The following is an 18585-nucleotide window of genomic DNA, read 5'->3' on the forward strand; positions in this document are numbered from 1 at the left end:
TAAAAGATATATTAATAAAATAAATGCTTAAAGTTTAAATTTACATCATATGTCATGTGATATTAATTTCTACGGTACATTTTGTAATAACTTCAATAGCTCTGTCGCATAGAGATAGGTGTTAAATTTGCGCTGAGCTGTTTGCGCAAACTTTAATCTGACTAAACGACGCATAAAATATTGCATCGCCCGGATTTATATTTACGTGCGGTTAATATTAATGTTATTCATTTATATTTGAAAGAAAAAATGTTTACATTTGTATCTTAAATGACGAATTCACACCAACACCTCCTTATTGATTGACAGTTAGACAAGAATAGGAAGATCTTTATTTGCAATCAAGGAAAAACCTTTATCTATATTTACAACGCTTTATTTTCTTTTACAGATCAAAACGGGCAGTGGTAATGTGCCGTCATTAAAATGAACGCGATCGTAACATGACGTAACAGCGTGTCCAAGATGGCTGCCGTTTTCGGCGGGAAGTGCGGTGTGCTGCTTCTCATGGTGCTGAGGAATGTGCTCTGCCAGAGCTGGTCCCTCACCAACGAGGATCTTGGTGAGATATGATTTTTAATTTTTATTAGTTAATTATTACTTATTGATTATTTCTGAATTATCTGAATTATGAAATAAACATGTTTTCTTCACTTTTCTACTACTAGTCACTAATTCACAACACCGAAGTATATCTAAAACAGAATGAATTTGGAATTGGAATGAAAGCCATTAGATAATTGAATCGTACTAGGAATCCACTCGATGACCCGGTTCGAGTCACCATACCTGTCTGACACAAAGTGGTGATGATTTTAGAATTCCATTCTAGGTCTGGCACCTGTCGTGGCATACACGACACGGCAATCGAAAGCATTGTTTCTGCGTATTTGGAATGGTAGAACCCTTTGCGGTTTGACTCTGGTGTCACCACCGCCACACCTGTTTCTGCCTAATATCAGCAGTGCTAAGCGCTGCTGTGTTCTGGTTTGAAGGTTGTGGGTAGGGAGCCATACTTATCCGAGGCGTCCCAGCTCAGATGTAGCGGTCTGTGTCCGACCTCAGGTAGGAATATGTAAGCCTATCTGGGATTGATTAAAGCCATGGGCGGCAGGAGCTATTACCATCAGGTGCACTGCATACACGTCTGCTTCTTCTATATTATAAAAATAGTTTTGTTGGACGTTAGAAATGACGCCATATTTGTTGTCTACGCCAGAAATCTATTCAAATCTCTATCTACCATGAATTCAGAAATTCTTATGTAGCTTAGGAGTCGGGGAATCTCAATTAGTTCCGTTCCTAACGATCTAAGCATAAATCATTTTAATTACCACTTCATATTGAATTGCAGCATTGATAGTAACGCTGAGTCTTAGATTTTCTATTGAAGTTACTGTTCTATTGAACTATAACTTTTCTATTGAAGCCACTCTTAGTCACTCAACACTTCCATTTTTAACACGCTTTTATTAGCTTGTAAATAGAAAAAATGTGGGGCGCTTTTTGAACCTGATAACTGGAGCACCCCATGCTTTATCCACAATTATACTATTTACTGTTCCTTAAATGATGCTTAGATTGAAAATTATTTTCTACTTTTTAGTTGATTTTATTATAAAAGCGTGTTTTTTAGTTTTTTAAACTATATTTTTAGGCTTATATTACCGCAGAATTGATACATTTTAATATGTAACGGTTACTCACAGTAGGCGGTTTTTAATTTTTTTGCCGACGTGGTCAGTCCCGCCTTGATCACGATTCATGCAACTGATTCGATATATCGGCAAAAAATTAAAACCGCGCAGCGGCCATTATACCCGTCTGACGCACAGACTCCCGGGTTCGATTCCCAGCCAGACAAATATCGAAATGATGAAGTTACATTTCTGTTTTTGGGTCTGGGTGTTTGTGGATCTGTATATGTGTGTCCATGGCATCCATGATACAGGAGATTATAGTCTTTAATTTTTAATTGTCCCTTAACTATAATGTTTCACTTACCTTTTGATTGCAAATCAATACTTAAAAAGGAAGATTTATGATTAGACGTTTTACTTTATAGATTTTTCAATAAATGGACGATTTGGTAAAAAATAATTTGCTTCATAGTTATTTCCGGTGCTTGGACATTTTATTGCTTAGAGTAAGGCTAAACATTTCAAATTCCAAAAGTTTCAAAATTTCAGCTTTAGTTTAATTGGACTGAATCCAAGAAATACAAATAGATATCATGTTGTGTTATGTACAAATAGATATTATCTTGTATGATATTATGTCATTGCAATCCTACAGCATCTATTTTGGCACATTCTCTGCCTTCGGCTGGATGATCGCATCCAATACGTGGAAAACAAACCACATCCAAATCTATAACATCAAAAGATGACATTCATCATCATCAACAACCCATTACTGTCTCCTTGCGGGGCACGGGTCTCCTCTCATAATGAGAAGGATTAGGCCATAGTCCACCGCGCTGGCCCAGTGCGTATTGGTAGACTTCACATACCTTTGAGATTTTTTTTATAAATCTCTCAGGTATGCAGGTTTCCTCACGATGTATTCCTTCATCGTTTAAGCAAGTGATAATTAATTTCTAATACGCACATAAATTTGAAAATCAGAGGTGCCTGGGATTTGAACCTCGGACCCCTCGACTGCGTTTCTTAACCACTACGCTATCAGTGCTATTGTGCTATGATATTATGTCATTGCAATCCTACAGCGTCTATTTTGGCACATTCTCTGACATAATCGAATCCAGTACATGGAAAATAAAACATCCAAATCTATAACATCAAAAGATGACATTATTAAATGTAAATTTAAATCCGCCTTGCAGATCCAAGATCCGATCCGATCTGAAGGCATCATAACTTTTCAATCTTTTATAACTCCAGATCGGAAATTGGGCGCGGATATAATAAAAAGTGTAGAAAAATGATGAATACCAACAGATGGGTGAAAATATTTTTATATTCTGAACTAATGATCCGTATAGAGTAAGTTTTTGGATTTTTGTCCGATTATTATTATAAGTATACGGCTGATAAGATCCATGAAATCTCCGCCTGTCTCTTTCTTTCTGTTTAGAGTTGTTCATTCTTTCTCTTTCTGTGGCTCGAAGAAGACTAAATAACTAAATCTAGGAGCGTTTCTTCAAAAGTTTTAACGTGTTAGAGCCCTTTGTGATTCGACTCTGGCGGCACCACCGCTACACCTATTTCTGTCTAATAACAGTATGTTAAGCGCTGCTGTGTTTGAAGAATGTGGTAAGAAGGACATTCTTATTCGAAGCGTTCCAAGTCAGTCCTCAGGATGTGGTAACATATCTGTGGCCAACCTTAGGTCCTCCCGAATCTTATCTGGCATTGATTACAGATGTCCATGGGCGGCAGAAACCACTTACCATCAGGGGAACTGCATGCTCGTCTGCTACTCCTATATTATAAAAAAATATATTATAAAATAAAATCATATATTCAGATTTCACATTTCCATACCACTTCAATGTCAGCAGATTTATTTTCCTGTTCAGCATTTCTTTCACAATGACAGCTAAAACAAAGGGGGATTTGCACAATAAAATTTATTGGCGACATTGCATCTATATAGAAGAATGCAGTCAGCGGACCGCATAATAAAACTCACGCTGCCAATATGATATTAAAACCAGTAGATTATATGAAGACGTTTCAAATAAATAGGTTTTATCGTCATTAATAACTTATTTCTGTATTACGACGACTCGCGTGGTGCAGTGGTCACCATACCACATTTGAAGGTGGTAGAACCCTTTGTGGTTCGACTCCGGCGGTACCACCGCCACACCTATTTCTACCTAATAACATCAGTGTTAGGCGCTGCTGTGTTCCGGTTTGAAGGGTGTGGTAAGGGAGACAGACTTTTCCGAGGCGTTCCAGCTTAGTCCTCAGGAGTAGCGGCGCATCTGTGACCGACCTCAGGTAGGAATATCTAATCCTGTCTGGGGTTGATTACAGATGTCCATGGGCGGCAGTAGCCACTTACCTTCAGGTGGACTGCATGCTCGTCTGCTACTCTTATATTATAAAAAAAATACTGGTTTGACGCGCAGAGGGTCCCGGGTTCGATTCCCGGCCAGACAGAAATCTAAAATGATAAATTTTAGTTTCTCTTTGTTTTGGTGTTTGTATATATGTTTCTGTGTGTCCATAGCACCCACGATACAGGGAATCCTAGTGTGGGGCTGTGAGTGTAGAAAGTGTTTTATGTTTATGTTTTTATTTCTGTATCACTGCTGGGCACGAGTCTCCTTTCAGATTTTATATTAAAGGAGCATGACCATACAGTCCATTCGATGGTTCGGCTACTGCTGCCCGTGGACATCTGTAACCAACCTCAGATAAGAAGAGAGTCCTATCTGAGGGCGGCTACAGAAGTGCGGCTAGCCGTGCTAACCGTAAGCAAATATAAAAATTCATGATTTATGAATAAGAACTAAGTTGGAACGCCTCGGACAAGTATGTCTCTGTACTACGCCCTTCAAACCAGAACACAGCAGCGCTTAACACTGTTATTAGGCAGAAATAGGTGTGACGGTGTCGCCGGAGTCGCACCACAGAGCGCTCTACCTTCAAAGTACTATCGAAATAAATACATCCATATTTATTCAGTTCATGTTACAACCGTTTAATTATTTATACATTCAATCTACGTTATCTGCCGTACATAATAAGGGAGATTCGCGATAAACACTCCACATTTCGTATTTTGGCGATTTCTTTCTTGAGGTTTATTCATCGCATTTGAAATGCAAATGTTTCGCTTGACTTAAGGTCGTGTGGGTAGGGTTGGCACTAAGGAAATTTGATTTATTGTTATAAAAGGTTATTATCCCACTGCTGGGCATGGCACATACAACGAGGAAGGTTGAGTTCATAGCCATTCGTACAGGCAAACTATACCTTTTAAATTGGTTTAGGCACATTTATTTCCTCATTATGATTCCCATCGCCGTAAAGGCAGATGATAATAATAATTATTTTTTATTATTTTGGAAGCCAAAATGACCTGACTGAAATTAAACTTGAACTTTTGAAAACTGAAATTCTTACGACTAAGCTACAATTCCTATAAGAACTTTGCGAATTTCTGCCTTTTATTTTTGGCTTGTGAGTGGTGTGGTAATCATCATCATCGTAATCATCAACCCATTACTGTCCCACTGCTGGGCTCGGGTCTCCTCTCAGAATGAGAAGGATTAGGCCATAGTGCACTGCGCTGGTCAAGAGCGTATTGGTAGACTTCACATACCTTTGAGATTTTTTTTAATCTCCCAGGTATGCAGGTTTCCTCACGATGTTTTCCTTCACCGTCTAAGCAAGTGATAATTAGTTTCTAATACGCACATAAAGTTGAAAATCAGAGGTGCGTGCCTGGGATTTGAACCTCGAACCCCTCGATCAAGAGGCCGCGTTTCTTAACCACTTAGAAATGACAACGGACATTTAATATCACATAGATTGCTTAGTGATACGTCATAAAACCGGACAGTGGCAACCCTAACACCAAGGAATGTTTTAGGAAATTTATGCAATATAATCTTAAACACGGTCTTTATGTTTGATATTATTTACAGTGGTCAAAGGATTCTTGATAATGGATACGATTTATCTGTAGTGCATCCATTAGCCGCTAAGCACCTAGAAATCAGAAGTAGGTAGTATTGGTTGAAATTCAGCCTCTTAATCAGAGGTTCCGAAGGTTGAATCTCTGGCACATTTTTCAAACATATTAGGTAAGTACTCGTAGTACTTACTCCAGTAGTGTTCCATCGGAGATCCTGGAGTCTTCCACTAAGCGCAGAGGACGGTCACGGGAGGTATTAGTGCGCTAAAAGTCCCACATACGCGTCGCTCCTTGTGGCATCGGGCACCTTTTTTTTTTTGGTCACGAGGGGGAAACCTTGAAAAGGTACCCTATACCGTGGGAGCGACACAGGGTTATGTAGGACTCTTACCGCACTAAAACCCCCCCTGTGGCCGTCCTCGGCGCTACGTAGAGGGCTCCGGGATCTCCAAAGGAACGCAACCGGAGTCCTCTTAGCGCGTCGCCCCGTCGGGCTCCACCCAACTTAACGCTCGCCGCACCGTCTGGTGGGTACGACGGTATGCAACACATACCGCCGTCCTTCCCGGGGCCGTTGGCCGGGTGGTTCGAGCTCCCACTTTTGCCACCCACGACCCCAGAAGCCCTCTTTTAGTCGCCTCTAACGACAGGCAGGGGATACCGTAGACCTATTCTTGTCCCGGAACTATCATCGGGCATCGGGCACCTTATGAAAGCTTCCACCTCGTAAACAAAAGAAACGGTAGGTAGTACCTTCATTTTAGTTCAAACCTAGGACTTTCAGATTGAGAGTTAGGCAAAAAACAGGCATGCTATGCACGTACCCTGTTTAGACTCGAACCTAGAATTTCTAGAATTAGTGTTAGGCGAACAAAACACACAAGTTGCTTATTATAAAGACCGATAGTTGTGAAAACGGTACCCGCATTGGAGGGTCGTTACTTAAACTCTCAAGGGTCTACGAAAACAAAGGTCCGGTTAAACAAAGAATAATAAAAAAGGGCAAAGTTTTGACACTAATCTCTAAGATTCTCCCGAAACTTAATAAGCTCAGCTCTAATTTGTAATGGGCTCAATTTTTTGTGACCTCCGAGTTTTTGTTGAGATTTCCCTTACAAAGTACCTTTGTAATGTTTTGTGCACATAAATAAGTGGGTGCTGCGAAAAATTGTAATAATTGTTTAAAATTAAGGAAATGTAGTACAAAAAATATATACATTTTTTTTTAATTTAGAAGTAGCAAACGAGCTGTCCACTTGATGGTAAGTGGCTACTACTGCCCATGAACTGTCATCAATTCCAGATAAGATAAGACTCCTGTCTGAGGTCGGTTATAGATCCGTTGCTATGCTTAAGAACTTAGTTGGAACGCCTTGGATAGGTATGTTTCAACCCGGATAATAGCAGCGCTTTAAACTGCTGTTTTGTGGCAGAAATAGGTGAGATGGTGCGGTTTTCGATAACAACAGAGGGTTCCACTACCTTCAAATCCACACACAAATGTGGTAGAATCTTTGAAAGATACTAATATGGTTTGAATTTGGAGTTACCACTATCAGTAGGATCGGCTTCAAGTAGAAACTGGTTTATGTGGAGTTGTTTACTAATCTATAAGCGACAGTAATGATTTAAAAGGTTGTAGAACCCTTTGTGGTTTGACTCCGGTGACACCACCGCCACACCAATTTCTGCCCCATAACAGCAGTGTTAAGCGCTACTGTGTTCTGGTGGTAAGGAAGACATACTTTTCCGAGGCGTTCCAGCTTAGTCCTTAGGGGTAGCGGCGCACCTGTGGCTGACCTCAGGTAGGAATATCATACTCATATGTTACGTCATAAAAACAAAATACAAAATTAATTTCAAGTTAATTTCTTTATCGAAAATAATTTTCAATCGCCCTAACAGAATACTAGTTTAACCGAAATTCGCCAAAAATTCTATAATCAAAATTTCCCAACTGCATGCCCAAAGTTCATAATGGAAATTTATGTGTTGCAACTTAGTGAAATTTGATTAAAAGCTCCGATATCCGCCTCTAACGTTGAATTAAACTACTTTCAACCACCGGTTTTAATGGAATTAGAATTAGAATTTACCTAGTTATAGTCCGCGCCAAACTGCTAGTCCGCTCTGAGGTGCGAGCAGGTGTAGTCAAACAATTTGCTATGGCGACGCGATTCATTTCTATATTCAGAGCGGACTAGCAGTTTTACGCGGACTGTACATAGTATTCGATAGATCTTTTTATAATATGGGCATAGCAGACAAGGATGCAGTCCACCTGATGGTAAATGCCAACTGCCGCCCATGGACATCTGTAATCAACCCCAGATAAGATTATATACCTACCTGAAGATGATCGGAGATGCACCGCTACCCTGAGGACTAAGTTAGAACGTTTCTGAGTGTATTAGATAGAAATTTGATTAAAAGCGGTTCCGATATCCGCCTCTAACGTTGAATTAAACTACTTCGAACCATCGGTTTTTCATGAAAATAAAATTAGAATATTTTACCTTAGTAATATTTGGTATATATACATATATATGTAAGCTTTGTATACTGTCTGCTGTGTACGCGGCCTAATATTTATACCGTGTGTACGCCGCCTTAAAAGTTTGACGTAGCGACACTGACAGGAGATTTAAGAGGGTTATGAGTGGAGTAGAATAAAAGCCTGCTCGTAAAGTGATTTAAATAGCTAACTGTGGTTGTAAGAAATATAAGTAAATCATATAAATTCATTAAGTTTAATAATAGTATCGATCTACAAAAATGTTGGAAGTAAAAACCTTTAATTGTCGATTTTTCTATTTTTAGGTTAGTATATTGCGTGTGTAACCATTTAGTCTAAAATTTCAATTCATTTGAATATTGTAAATTTAAAATAACATTAAATGTTTCTATTTTTAGATAAATCAAATTGTGCGTTTTTGCTCCCCGTATCGTCCAACATATTATATATATTTATATATCTGTGGTTTATCTCTGGCGGCACCACCGCCACACCTATTTCTTCCCTTTAACAGCCGTTTTAAGCGCTGTGTTGTAGGTTTGAAGGGTTGGGTAAGGGAGACATACTTTTCCGAGGCGTTCTAACTTAGTCCTTAGGGGTAGCGGCGCATCTGTGGTTGGTCAGGTGGGAATATGGTCTTGTCTATAATCATCATCATCTATAATCAACCCCAGTTAAGCTTAGATTCCTACCTCAGGTCGGCTACAGATGCGCTACTACCCCTGAGGACTAAGTTGGAGTGCTCGGTAAAGTATTAGATACATATTTAAAGTTAACCGCAATTGATTGAATTGAAATTTTGGCTACAAACTTCGTTACAAGGATATGGATGCCGGCTGACTTACGCTAGGTGACACCATCTGACTCCACATGGGTGGCAACGCATCTGTGATCAGATTCAAGTAGATATACGTATACGTTTAACGTATACGTATACGTAACAACTTAAATATACGTATTGCTGTAAATTTTAATTAAAATTGAATGACCAGATAATGAATAATTCCAAACGCGGATATAGCGGTTTCAAAGCAGTGATTGCAGTGGTTAAGAAACTCCACCTCTTAATCCAGGGGTCCGAGGTTCAAATCCTAGGCACGCAGGACTTTTCAAAGTTATATGCGTATTGGAAATTAATCATTACTTGCTTAAACGGTGAACATCGTGAGGAAACCTGCATACCTGAGAGATGTAAAAAAACTCTCAAAGGTATGTGAAGTCTCCCAATACGCACTTGGCCAGCGCGGTGGGCTATGGCCTAATCCTTCTCATTCTGAGAGGAGACCCGTGCACAGCAGTGGAACAATAATAGTTGATGATGATGAACCATGGAATAATTAAATGTGAAACAATAAAAGTCAATACTTAATCAATAGAATAAATACACGGTATAATTTTCATAAACGAAACACGTAGGTCCTATAATGAACTAAATTTTGAGGAAAATACACAATTATGTTTTAATATAACTCTTGTTTGTCTAAACGGTACGTAGAGTACATAAAATAGAGTCCTAATATAAAACGTACCTTTCAGATTACATGATTTCAGATCAGACCGATGTCTTATCTCTATGAAAAGTATCCAACTGGCCTGCACTTAGATACTTTTAACCTTTCACTAAACTGATATCAAATCTCCCTGCTTCTGTATGAAGGCACGTTTAATATTTTTTTTATAATATAAGGGTAGCAGACGAGCATGCAGTCCATCTGATGGTAAGTGGCTACTCCCCCATAGAAATCTGTAATGAACCCCAGATAAGTTTAGATTTCTACCTGAGGTCGGCCACAGATGCGCCGCTGCCACTGAGGAGTAAGCTGGAATATCTCGGAAAAATAATTCTCCTCTCCTTTATTTTACCTGTCACCCTGTACAGTGTATGTGTAGGAGTCTATTCGTTCTTCGTCTACGGAAGGTCAGATTAAATTAAATCTAAGGAAGTTTACAAGTTGGAGGGAAAATTATACAAAAACGTGGGGCCTCGTTTGAGCTCGTTAGCTATGCAGTCTGCGAGAGTAGTAAATATTTTTTATGTTCCAAACGTTACTTTATTAATTCTTTCAAATCTAGAAGTAATACCGCTAGCGATGAGCGATAAACGATGACGGTAATGGCAGAAAATGACACAAGATGTGACAAATTATTTTTTCTAAATAAAAATTGGCCAAGTGCCAGTCGATCTCGTATTGAGGGTTCCGTACCACAAAATTTTCTAGTATTTCTTGTCATAGTAGCCATATAAATAAATGCATTGTGAAGATTGCAACAGGAAAAAAATCTCGAAATGCCAAAAAAATAACTTGTATGGCGACAGTCATACAGACAGACGGACAGACGGCTAGACGGATAGATCGAGAAAGAGGCTTTGTAAAAGGGTTACAAATTCCAATCAGCGTCCCTAGCGGATTGTATCAGAACTATAGTGTTAGTAACGTGGTGTAAATGTGTTTTGTGTCTCTTTTTTGCGAACATGTGAGGCAGACAAAAAGACTTGAGCACTTATTGTTACGTTTACTCAGTCTACTAAGCAAACGGAACAGAATAATGGATTGAGTAAACGTAACGTAAAATTGTGGGATGTTTTGAAAACTCATGGTAAGGGTACAGTGGAATACACGAAGTATACGAATACACAAAAATCTAAATTTTTCATTCAGATATCTACCTAACCCGGGATTAACATAATGGATACTAATAATAAGGGTTAAATAACTAAAGGTTACCTTTCCTTCAAAAGTCTTCCGATAGCGGTGTAGTGCTGCTAAATTCCAGTTTATAGGATATTGGTAGTATCTTATATACATATGATAAGATACTATCACGAGTAAATCAGATAATTTGAGACATTTTAATTTAGTCCTTAAAAAAACCGGTTTATCCCCCACACTATGATTCCCTGTATCGTGGGTGCCATAGACACACACAGAGACAAATACACAAACACCCAGATCCAGAACCAGAAACATAAATTCATGATTTAGATTTATGTCTGGCCGGGGATAGAACCCGGGACCGCGTCAGACCGGTATGGAGACCGCTCCGCTACGCGGGTCGTCAAGGAACAACAATGTAACTTTCGAATTTCGACTGTAGGTAAAACATCTTTACTTGTATCTGTTAGTTAGAACTGTCCTATTAGAAAGAGTAAAAGAGGTCTATGTGTGGTAGTGTCCTTTAATACTTATAACTGTCCCACTGCTGGGCACTAGTCTCTTCTCAGAATGCGTTGAATTAGGCCGTGGTCCACCGCGCTGGCCTAGTGCGTATTAGTAGATTTCACATACTTTTGAGAACTTCATTAACATCTCTCAGGTATGCAGGTTTGATTACAATGTTTTCCTTTACTGTTTAAGCAAGTCATAATTAATTTCTAATAAGCACATATTTTAAAAATCAGAGGTGCATGTCTGGGATTTGAACCTCGTACCCCTAGATCGAGAGGCCGAGTTTCTTAACTACTAGGCTATCACTGTCTAAAAGCTGCCTTTAAAGCAAGTGATAGTTATTTATTAATACGCACTCTGTAAAAACAGTGGTGCGTGCCTGGGATTTGAACTTCGGACCCCTCGATTGAGAGGTTTCGTTCTAGGCCATAGATTAGTAAAGATTACTAACTTCTAACAAGAAAATGTAACCAATTTTGACAATTGTAATTGTCACTGTCATCTATTTTCGTATTTTAAAAATATAAAAAAAATAGCTTTTAGAGTATTTATGAAAGAAACGATGTTTCTCCGCACTTTTTCTTCATTTTCGTGTTTTTGCACCACTTAACTGCACATGTTGGCATTGTTCCGCGTAAATAACACCATGACAGCCATTAAATGGCTGACACATTGTCAGCTGACAGCATTAAACGGCTGAAATATTGTCAACGATTTAAGCCATTTAGTGGCTTCCTTCAGTTACAAGGCGGTGAGATATCTATACTTATCTATGTTCTATGCTAATATTCGTTTCTCGCTACCAGTCGACAGTAGAACCAGTCCTTCATAAACAACGGGTCGTAACGATTGTAATGTTTAAACTTGGCTCGCTTGAATAAATTGTATTTATAGGTACGACATAAATTTAATAGAACAATGAAGTGAATTATGATTTCAGTAAACATAATGGTTTAAGCTTTTATATAAGTGTAATAGAATTAGAAATGGGCATGCAATAGTTTAGTATATTTGGAGGTGGTATGTGGTAGAACTATTTTTTCGCTTTTTTCACTCACTGCCCCACACTAGGATTCTCAATAACATGAATGCTACACACACAGAGACAAAGACACAAACACCCAGACTCTGATATAGCAACCTAAATTAATTAGATATGTGTCTGGCCGGAGATCGAACCCGGGACTCAGTGCGTCAGACCGGTTTGGTAACCGCTCCGCCACGCGGGTCGTCCATTGTGATTCGACTCAAAAGATAACATCGCCACACCTATTTCTGCCTAATAACAGCAGTGTTAAGCGCTGCTGTGTTCCGCTTTGTAGGGTGTGGTAAGGGAGTCATACTTTTCCAAAGCGTTCCAACTTAGCCCTCAGGGATTGAAACGTATGTGTGGCTAATCTCAGCTCGGAATCTAATCTTACCTGGGGTTGATTACAGTAATCCATTGGTAGCAGTAGCCAGTTATCAGATGGACTTCATTTTCATTTGGTAGGTACTTCAGTACAATAAAAAATCAAAGTTAGTAAAATTAAAGTTAATAAAAAATTCCCGTGAAATTTTCTATATAACTTTTGAAGTGGTGTCTCTTATAGATAGCGTTAAAACTTGCAAAAATATTTTCTCGCAACACGGCAGGCAGCGCTCTGGGAATATGGGAAATTATATGCAAATATGCGGGAATAATTTTGTAGTTTGTCGTTATAATACTGGCACCAATAAAAAGTATGCTCATGAATTACAATACTTGAATAAATATTGAATATAATAATAATTAGTGCGTGTTAGAAATTAATTCATTCACTGTGATTGGTGAATGAAAACATCGTGAAGAAACCTGCATACCTGAAAGATTTTTTAAAAAAATCTCAAAGGTGTGTGAAATTTACCAATTCGCACTTAGCCAGCGCGTTGCACTATGGCCTATGCCTTCTCATTCTGAGAAGAGACCCGTGCCCAGCAGTGGGACAGGGTTGATGATGATGATGAAATTAATTTATGTTGTAATTAGTTGTAATGAATAGGCTCAAAAACTACTGGACCGATTTTAAAAATTCTTTCACCATTTGGAAGCTACATTATCTACGAGTAACATAGGCTATATTTTATATGAAATATATTTGATAAATAGATTTTGAGGCGGTAACCGGGTCAGCTAGTTACCGATAAAAAAGGTAAAAACATCTGAGAGCCTCACAAAACATTTGGTAGATGTGAACATAGAAATGGATGGTTATTGAAAATAATTATTTAAGCGGTGATATCCTATTGATTCTCATTCCCCTCATTTGGGGGGTCCTATGTTCTAACCTTAGGTATATTACCTCTGATTTTTCTGTTATGTGCGTATAAGAATTTAATTATCACTTACTGTAACGATAAAACACCGTAAGTAAACCTGTTCACGAGGGGGAAATCTTCAAAAGGTACCCGACGACGTGGGAGCGACGCTGGGTTATGTGGGATTCTTATCGCGCTAAACTCCCCCCCCTGGTGGCCGTCCTCAGCGCTTGTTGGAGATCTCCGGGATCTCCGACGGAACGCAACCGGAGTCCTCCAAGCGATATGCCCCGATCGGGCTCTGCTCTGGGCGAGCAGTTTTCGCTTCTTCCACACTATCTGGTGTTCATGACGGGGTGCGGGGTTAGTCGCCTCTTACGACAGGCACGGGATACCGTAGCCCTATTCTAGTCCCGGAACTACAGGGACAAAACCTGTGCGCCTAGCAGTTCTTTAAAAAAATCTGAAAGGTATGTGAAATTTACCAATTCCCAGTTGGCCAGCTTGGTAGATTATGGACTAAAAACCCTTCTCACTCTGAAAGGAGATCCGTGCCCAGCAGTGGGGCAGTAGTAGGTTGTAAGATTGAAAATTAAAGTAGACGAATTTCAGTTCAACATTAAGATTTTTTAATATCAATGTCTGGCCGGGAATCGAACCCGGAACCAATTGCGTATCAGATCTTTAAGAGGATTGTTCCGTGGATTGTCACTATCAATAGATGTTTCACATCAGAAACATATGATTTCTGAGACGTACATTAAGATATAAGCTTTCATCCCCTTTTGCACTTTAGGGGATGAATTCCCAAAGAAAATCTTTCTTACTGTGTATGCATGTTATTCAAGGAACTCATATGCAAGATTGCATGTTTTTAGACTAGCATGTATAGTTTTACTCAGGAGATTTTTGTGTTGGTTTTTTTAGTTTTAGAAGTACCAAACGAAGATGCAGTCCACCTGATGGTAACTGGCTACTGCCGCCAATGGACATCTGTAATAAACTCCAGATAAGATTATATTCCTGGGGTCAGCCACAGATGCGCCACTACCCCTGACGAGTAAGCTGGAACGCCTCGGAAAAATATGTCATTCTTACCATACCCTTCAAATCAGAACACAGTAGCACTTAACAGTGCAGTTACGAGTGATAGGGAGAAATAGCTGTGGCGGCGGTACCTTTTGAGTTGAACCACAAAGGATTCTACCACCTTCAATGAATATGGTCCTGAAGACCGCCACAGGCATTCAACTCCTGAGGATTACAATAGCATGCCTCGTATAAGCGCCATTCACCACATTTTAAAAATTCATGGAATTCGTTAACCTTTACTACCTTTTTGAATCCCATTAAGACCAGAAGACAAGATTTAATCAGAAATTAGTACTCAAACGCCGCAGAGTAGTGCTTGAGTGTAGTCATCTAGCTAACGACCCACCATTAGCATGGAAACATAACCCGTGAACTGCAGAGGGTCTTAAAGACCGTAGTGTCAAGTTTATGTCCAAAGTGACCAAACGGTTGAATACATAACGATAAAACTATTTTATTGTTTTATGCGACGTGCAGATAAAATGTATTGGAGATAGAAATTTTGCGTCAGCTATTTCGAATTGACTCGAATATGAGACATGCGATGACAAATAAAATATGCTCTATATTTATGAAAAATATAACATCGACAATTTGAAATTTAATCAAACGTTTGGGTAACATAATAATATGTATATTTATATCATTTTTGAACTTGAAGGTGGTAGAACCCTGTGGTGCAACTCCACCGCACCGATTTCTGCCTTATAACAGCAGTGTAAAACGCTGCTGTGTTTTGGTTTGAAGGGTGTGGTAAGGGAGACGTACTTTTCCGAGGCGATCCAGATTAGTCCTCAGGAGTAGTGGCGCATCTGTGGCCGACCTCAGGTGGGAATATGTAATCCTATTTGGGGTTGATTACAGATGTTGATGGGGAAGTAGCCACTTACCATCAGATGGACTGCTATATTTATAAAAAAAAACACACAACTTTTTAGCCTTTTTTTTATTTTAAAAAATGTATCGTTAATGATTATTCACTAACGAAAAAAGTATTAATAGGGAATACTTTGGTAGTTGTAAATGAAATCGTCTCCTTCGACTAATTAACTAAATGAACTTTGTAGCGAGCTGCCAGACGCAAGCTAACCAGTAATTTCGCCGGGTCTTAGCGACCGCACAGCAATCAAGGGTTCGAACTCGTTAGCAGCCTTACTGACACATTTTCAGACTATGTAATTAAGAATATCTAAGTATATAATAATGTTGGTACTGGCCTAATAATGTTGGCACTGCTAACATTGTTCTGCATAGCATTGAAATTGGTTGAACGAAACTCATCAGTTTTTAAAAGAACACAGTATATATATATATATATTGTTATAATATTTTATAAGATAAAAATGTTAGAGTGAATTTTTGACAAGTACAACCACAAAAAAGATTTAATAAAACGCGCTTGTTTGTGTCATATTGAGTTATAATGTTATCTACTACGAAATATGACGTCATTTTCTATTTTTCTTCGATATAAGTAATAATCTGTAACATTTTTCAAACTGATATAAATTTTTACCTATATTTACCCCCCTATACGCTTTTTTTCCTACGAAAAGTGTAGAGAAACTGTGTACTATAACAACAATTTTAAGCACACTACATTATTTACGAATACCACAATAGGGGTCTAAAATATCAACAGCGTTCGATATAAATATAGTCCGCGCCAAACTGCTAGTCCGCTCTTAAGTTGATGCGAGGTGTACTCATACAATTTGCTATAGCGATACGATTCATTTCGATACGATTTCATATTCAGAGCGGACTAGCAGTTTTACGCGGATACTACAATAACACCATAAAATATTGCGATAAAGTTATTCATATATACAAAAAAGTTAAAGTTACTTTGTTTTTATTGTTGCGTTATTTTTATCCCGATAGTCTCTCACTAATGGCGATAAAATTGAATAAAGTTAAGAGAAAAATTCACAGCCATTTTTTATTCTCGCGAGCTAACAAAAATAACAAAATTTTTAACTATAGTTCGTATCCGCTTTGCAGTTAAAAAACTCAATACAGATTAATGAATTTCATGCGTTTATTGTTGATTTTCCAATTTACAAATTTTCAAATACTTTTCTTTTTGTACATCCAATTACAAATACACATAGGAAGGTGGTAGAACCCTTTGTGGTTCGACTCCGGCGGCTCCACCGCCACACCTATTTCTACCTTATAACAGCAGTGTTGACGCTGCTGTGTTCCGGTTTGAAGGGTGTGGTAAGGGAGACAGACTTTTCCGAGGCGTTCCAGCTTAGTCCTCAGGGGTAGCGGCGCATCTGTGGCCGACCTCAGGTAGGAATATCTAATCCTATCTGGGGTTGATTACAGATGTCCATGGGCGGCAGTAGCCACTTACCATCAGGTAGACTGCATGCTCGTCTGCTACTCTTATATTATAAAAAAAAAAAAACACATGTGTGGTGTGGTGTGTATGTATAAAATGTCTACGAATGTCTGCGAATGGATTTAGGATGAAAACTATTTATTATTATGAATATGACGCAGTGACACACGAATTTCTCGTGTTATATATCAACATGAAACAAAATATTATTTTTATTTGCCAGAGCACATAATTGAATAGGTTGAGTGACGTCACTAGTAAGCAAAATCATTATTATCCACTTATTTAATAAGGAAAAAAATATCATCCCACTGTTGGGTACGAGCCTATTTAAAGAAAGACGCCTCAAACAGGTCGAATGCTTTAAACCAACACTTGACCATAAATGTGTTGCAAATAAGAAGGTGCTTATGAATCAAATATGTTACGGTCTGAAAGATTTTTTTATATTGTTAATTGATTGTGATTATGATTGTGTTCATGAGTCTACGATTGATACTTCAATTATGTACATCGACACTATGTGTGTCGATATACATAAATGAAGCATCAATGAGCGCAACAGACATGTCTTCTAATTGACAAAACGTATTTTCTACTACTACTATATACTTATATTTATCCGCTCAGATAAGGACAGCTATCAGGAACTTGCATAAAATATGATTTCATGCAGCCCGTGTTTAACGTCCAATATCGATATAAACCTTAGAGTTAAAGGGAACTTGTTTATAAATTGCAATAGAAAATGCAACGTTGAAAGTAGCAAGTAATTTCACCCGGTCTCCGAGACCGCAGCGCCAATCCCGCTCGAACCACTCGTTACAGCCGAGACCGCGTTGTGACGTGCACTTCGTGCGAGTATTTTAGGTAACATACGGTAGTTAAGTATCAAAATCTTTGTGGAGAACTCTATAAGATATTTTTGACATGTTGATAAGTTAAAGTAGTAAATGCGAATATAGTTGAACACTTTGTGGTTTGATTCTAGGGACACCATTATAATACTTATTTCTGCTTTTAACAGTAGTGTAGTGTTGCTGATTTAATGGGTGTGGTTCGAAAATATATTTAAACGAAATTCTACCCTAATTTTCAACGGGGGTTTGGGAAGTAAGGAACCCACAGACATTAAATACGCAAAAAGAAACAAATAGTATATGAAGACTTTTAGAAACTATATTTTGTATTTTATGCAACACCCCGTTTTTCACATGTCCAATATCCATAGGTATAAATCTTAGAGTTAAAGGGAACTTGTTTATAAATTGCAATAGAAAATGCAACGTTGAAAGTAGCAAGTAATTTCACCCGGTCTCCGAGACCGCAGCGCCAATTCCGCTCGAACCACTCGTTACAGCCGAGACCGCGTTGTGACGTGCACTTCATACGAGTATTTTAGGTAACATTTTAAGCTTATACTAGTTAAGTATCAAAGTATTTGTGGAGAACTTTCTAATAGATTTTTGACATTTTGGTAAGTGAAAGTAGTAAATGTGAACATGGTTGAACACTTTGTGGTTTGATTCTAGAGACAATAACGTCATACTTATTTCTGCTTTCAACAACAT

The 18585-nt window shown here is 38.5% G+C and overlaps 1 protein-coding gene across 1 annotated transcript in view; it reads left to right on the plus strand.

Moving 5' to 3' along the window:
• LOC140745286 (neural cell adhesion molecule 1) overlaps nt 1–18585 on the plus strand; it is a 222165-nt gene that overhangs the window by 22913 nt on the left and 180667 nt on the right. Inside the window, exon 2 of the mRNA XM_073077053.1 lies at nt 392–562. Within this exon, the coding sequence (XP_072933154.1) occupies nt 466–562 (97 nt within the window). The 5' untranslated portion in view covers nt 392–465. The remainder of the gene's footprint in view (nt 1–391; nt 563–18585) is intronic.

The sequence above is a fragment of the Epargyreus clarus genome, unplaced genomic scaffold (assembly GCF_041222505.1).
Source record: "Epargyreus clarus isolate Ecla_fem2 unplaced genomic scaffold, WU_Ecla_fem_2.2 ptg000010l, whole genome shotgun sequence".
Lineage (NCBI taxonomy): Eukaryota > Metazoa > Arthropoda > Insecta > Lepidoptera > Hesperiidae > Epargyreus > Epargyreus clarus.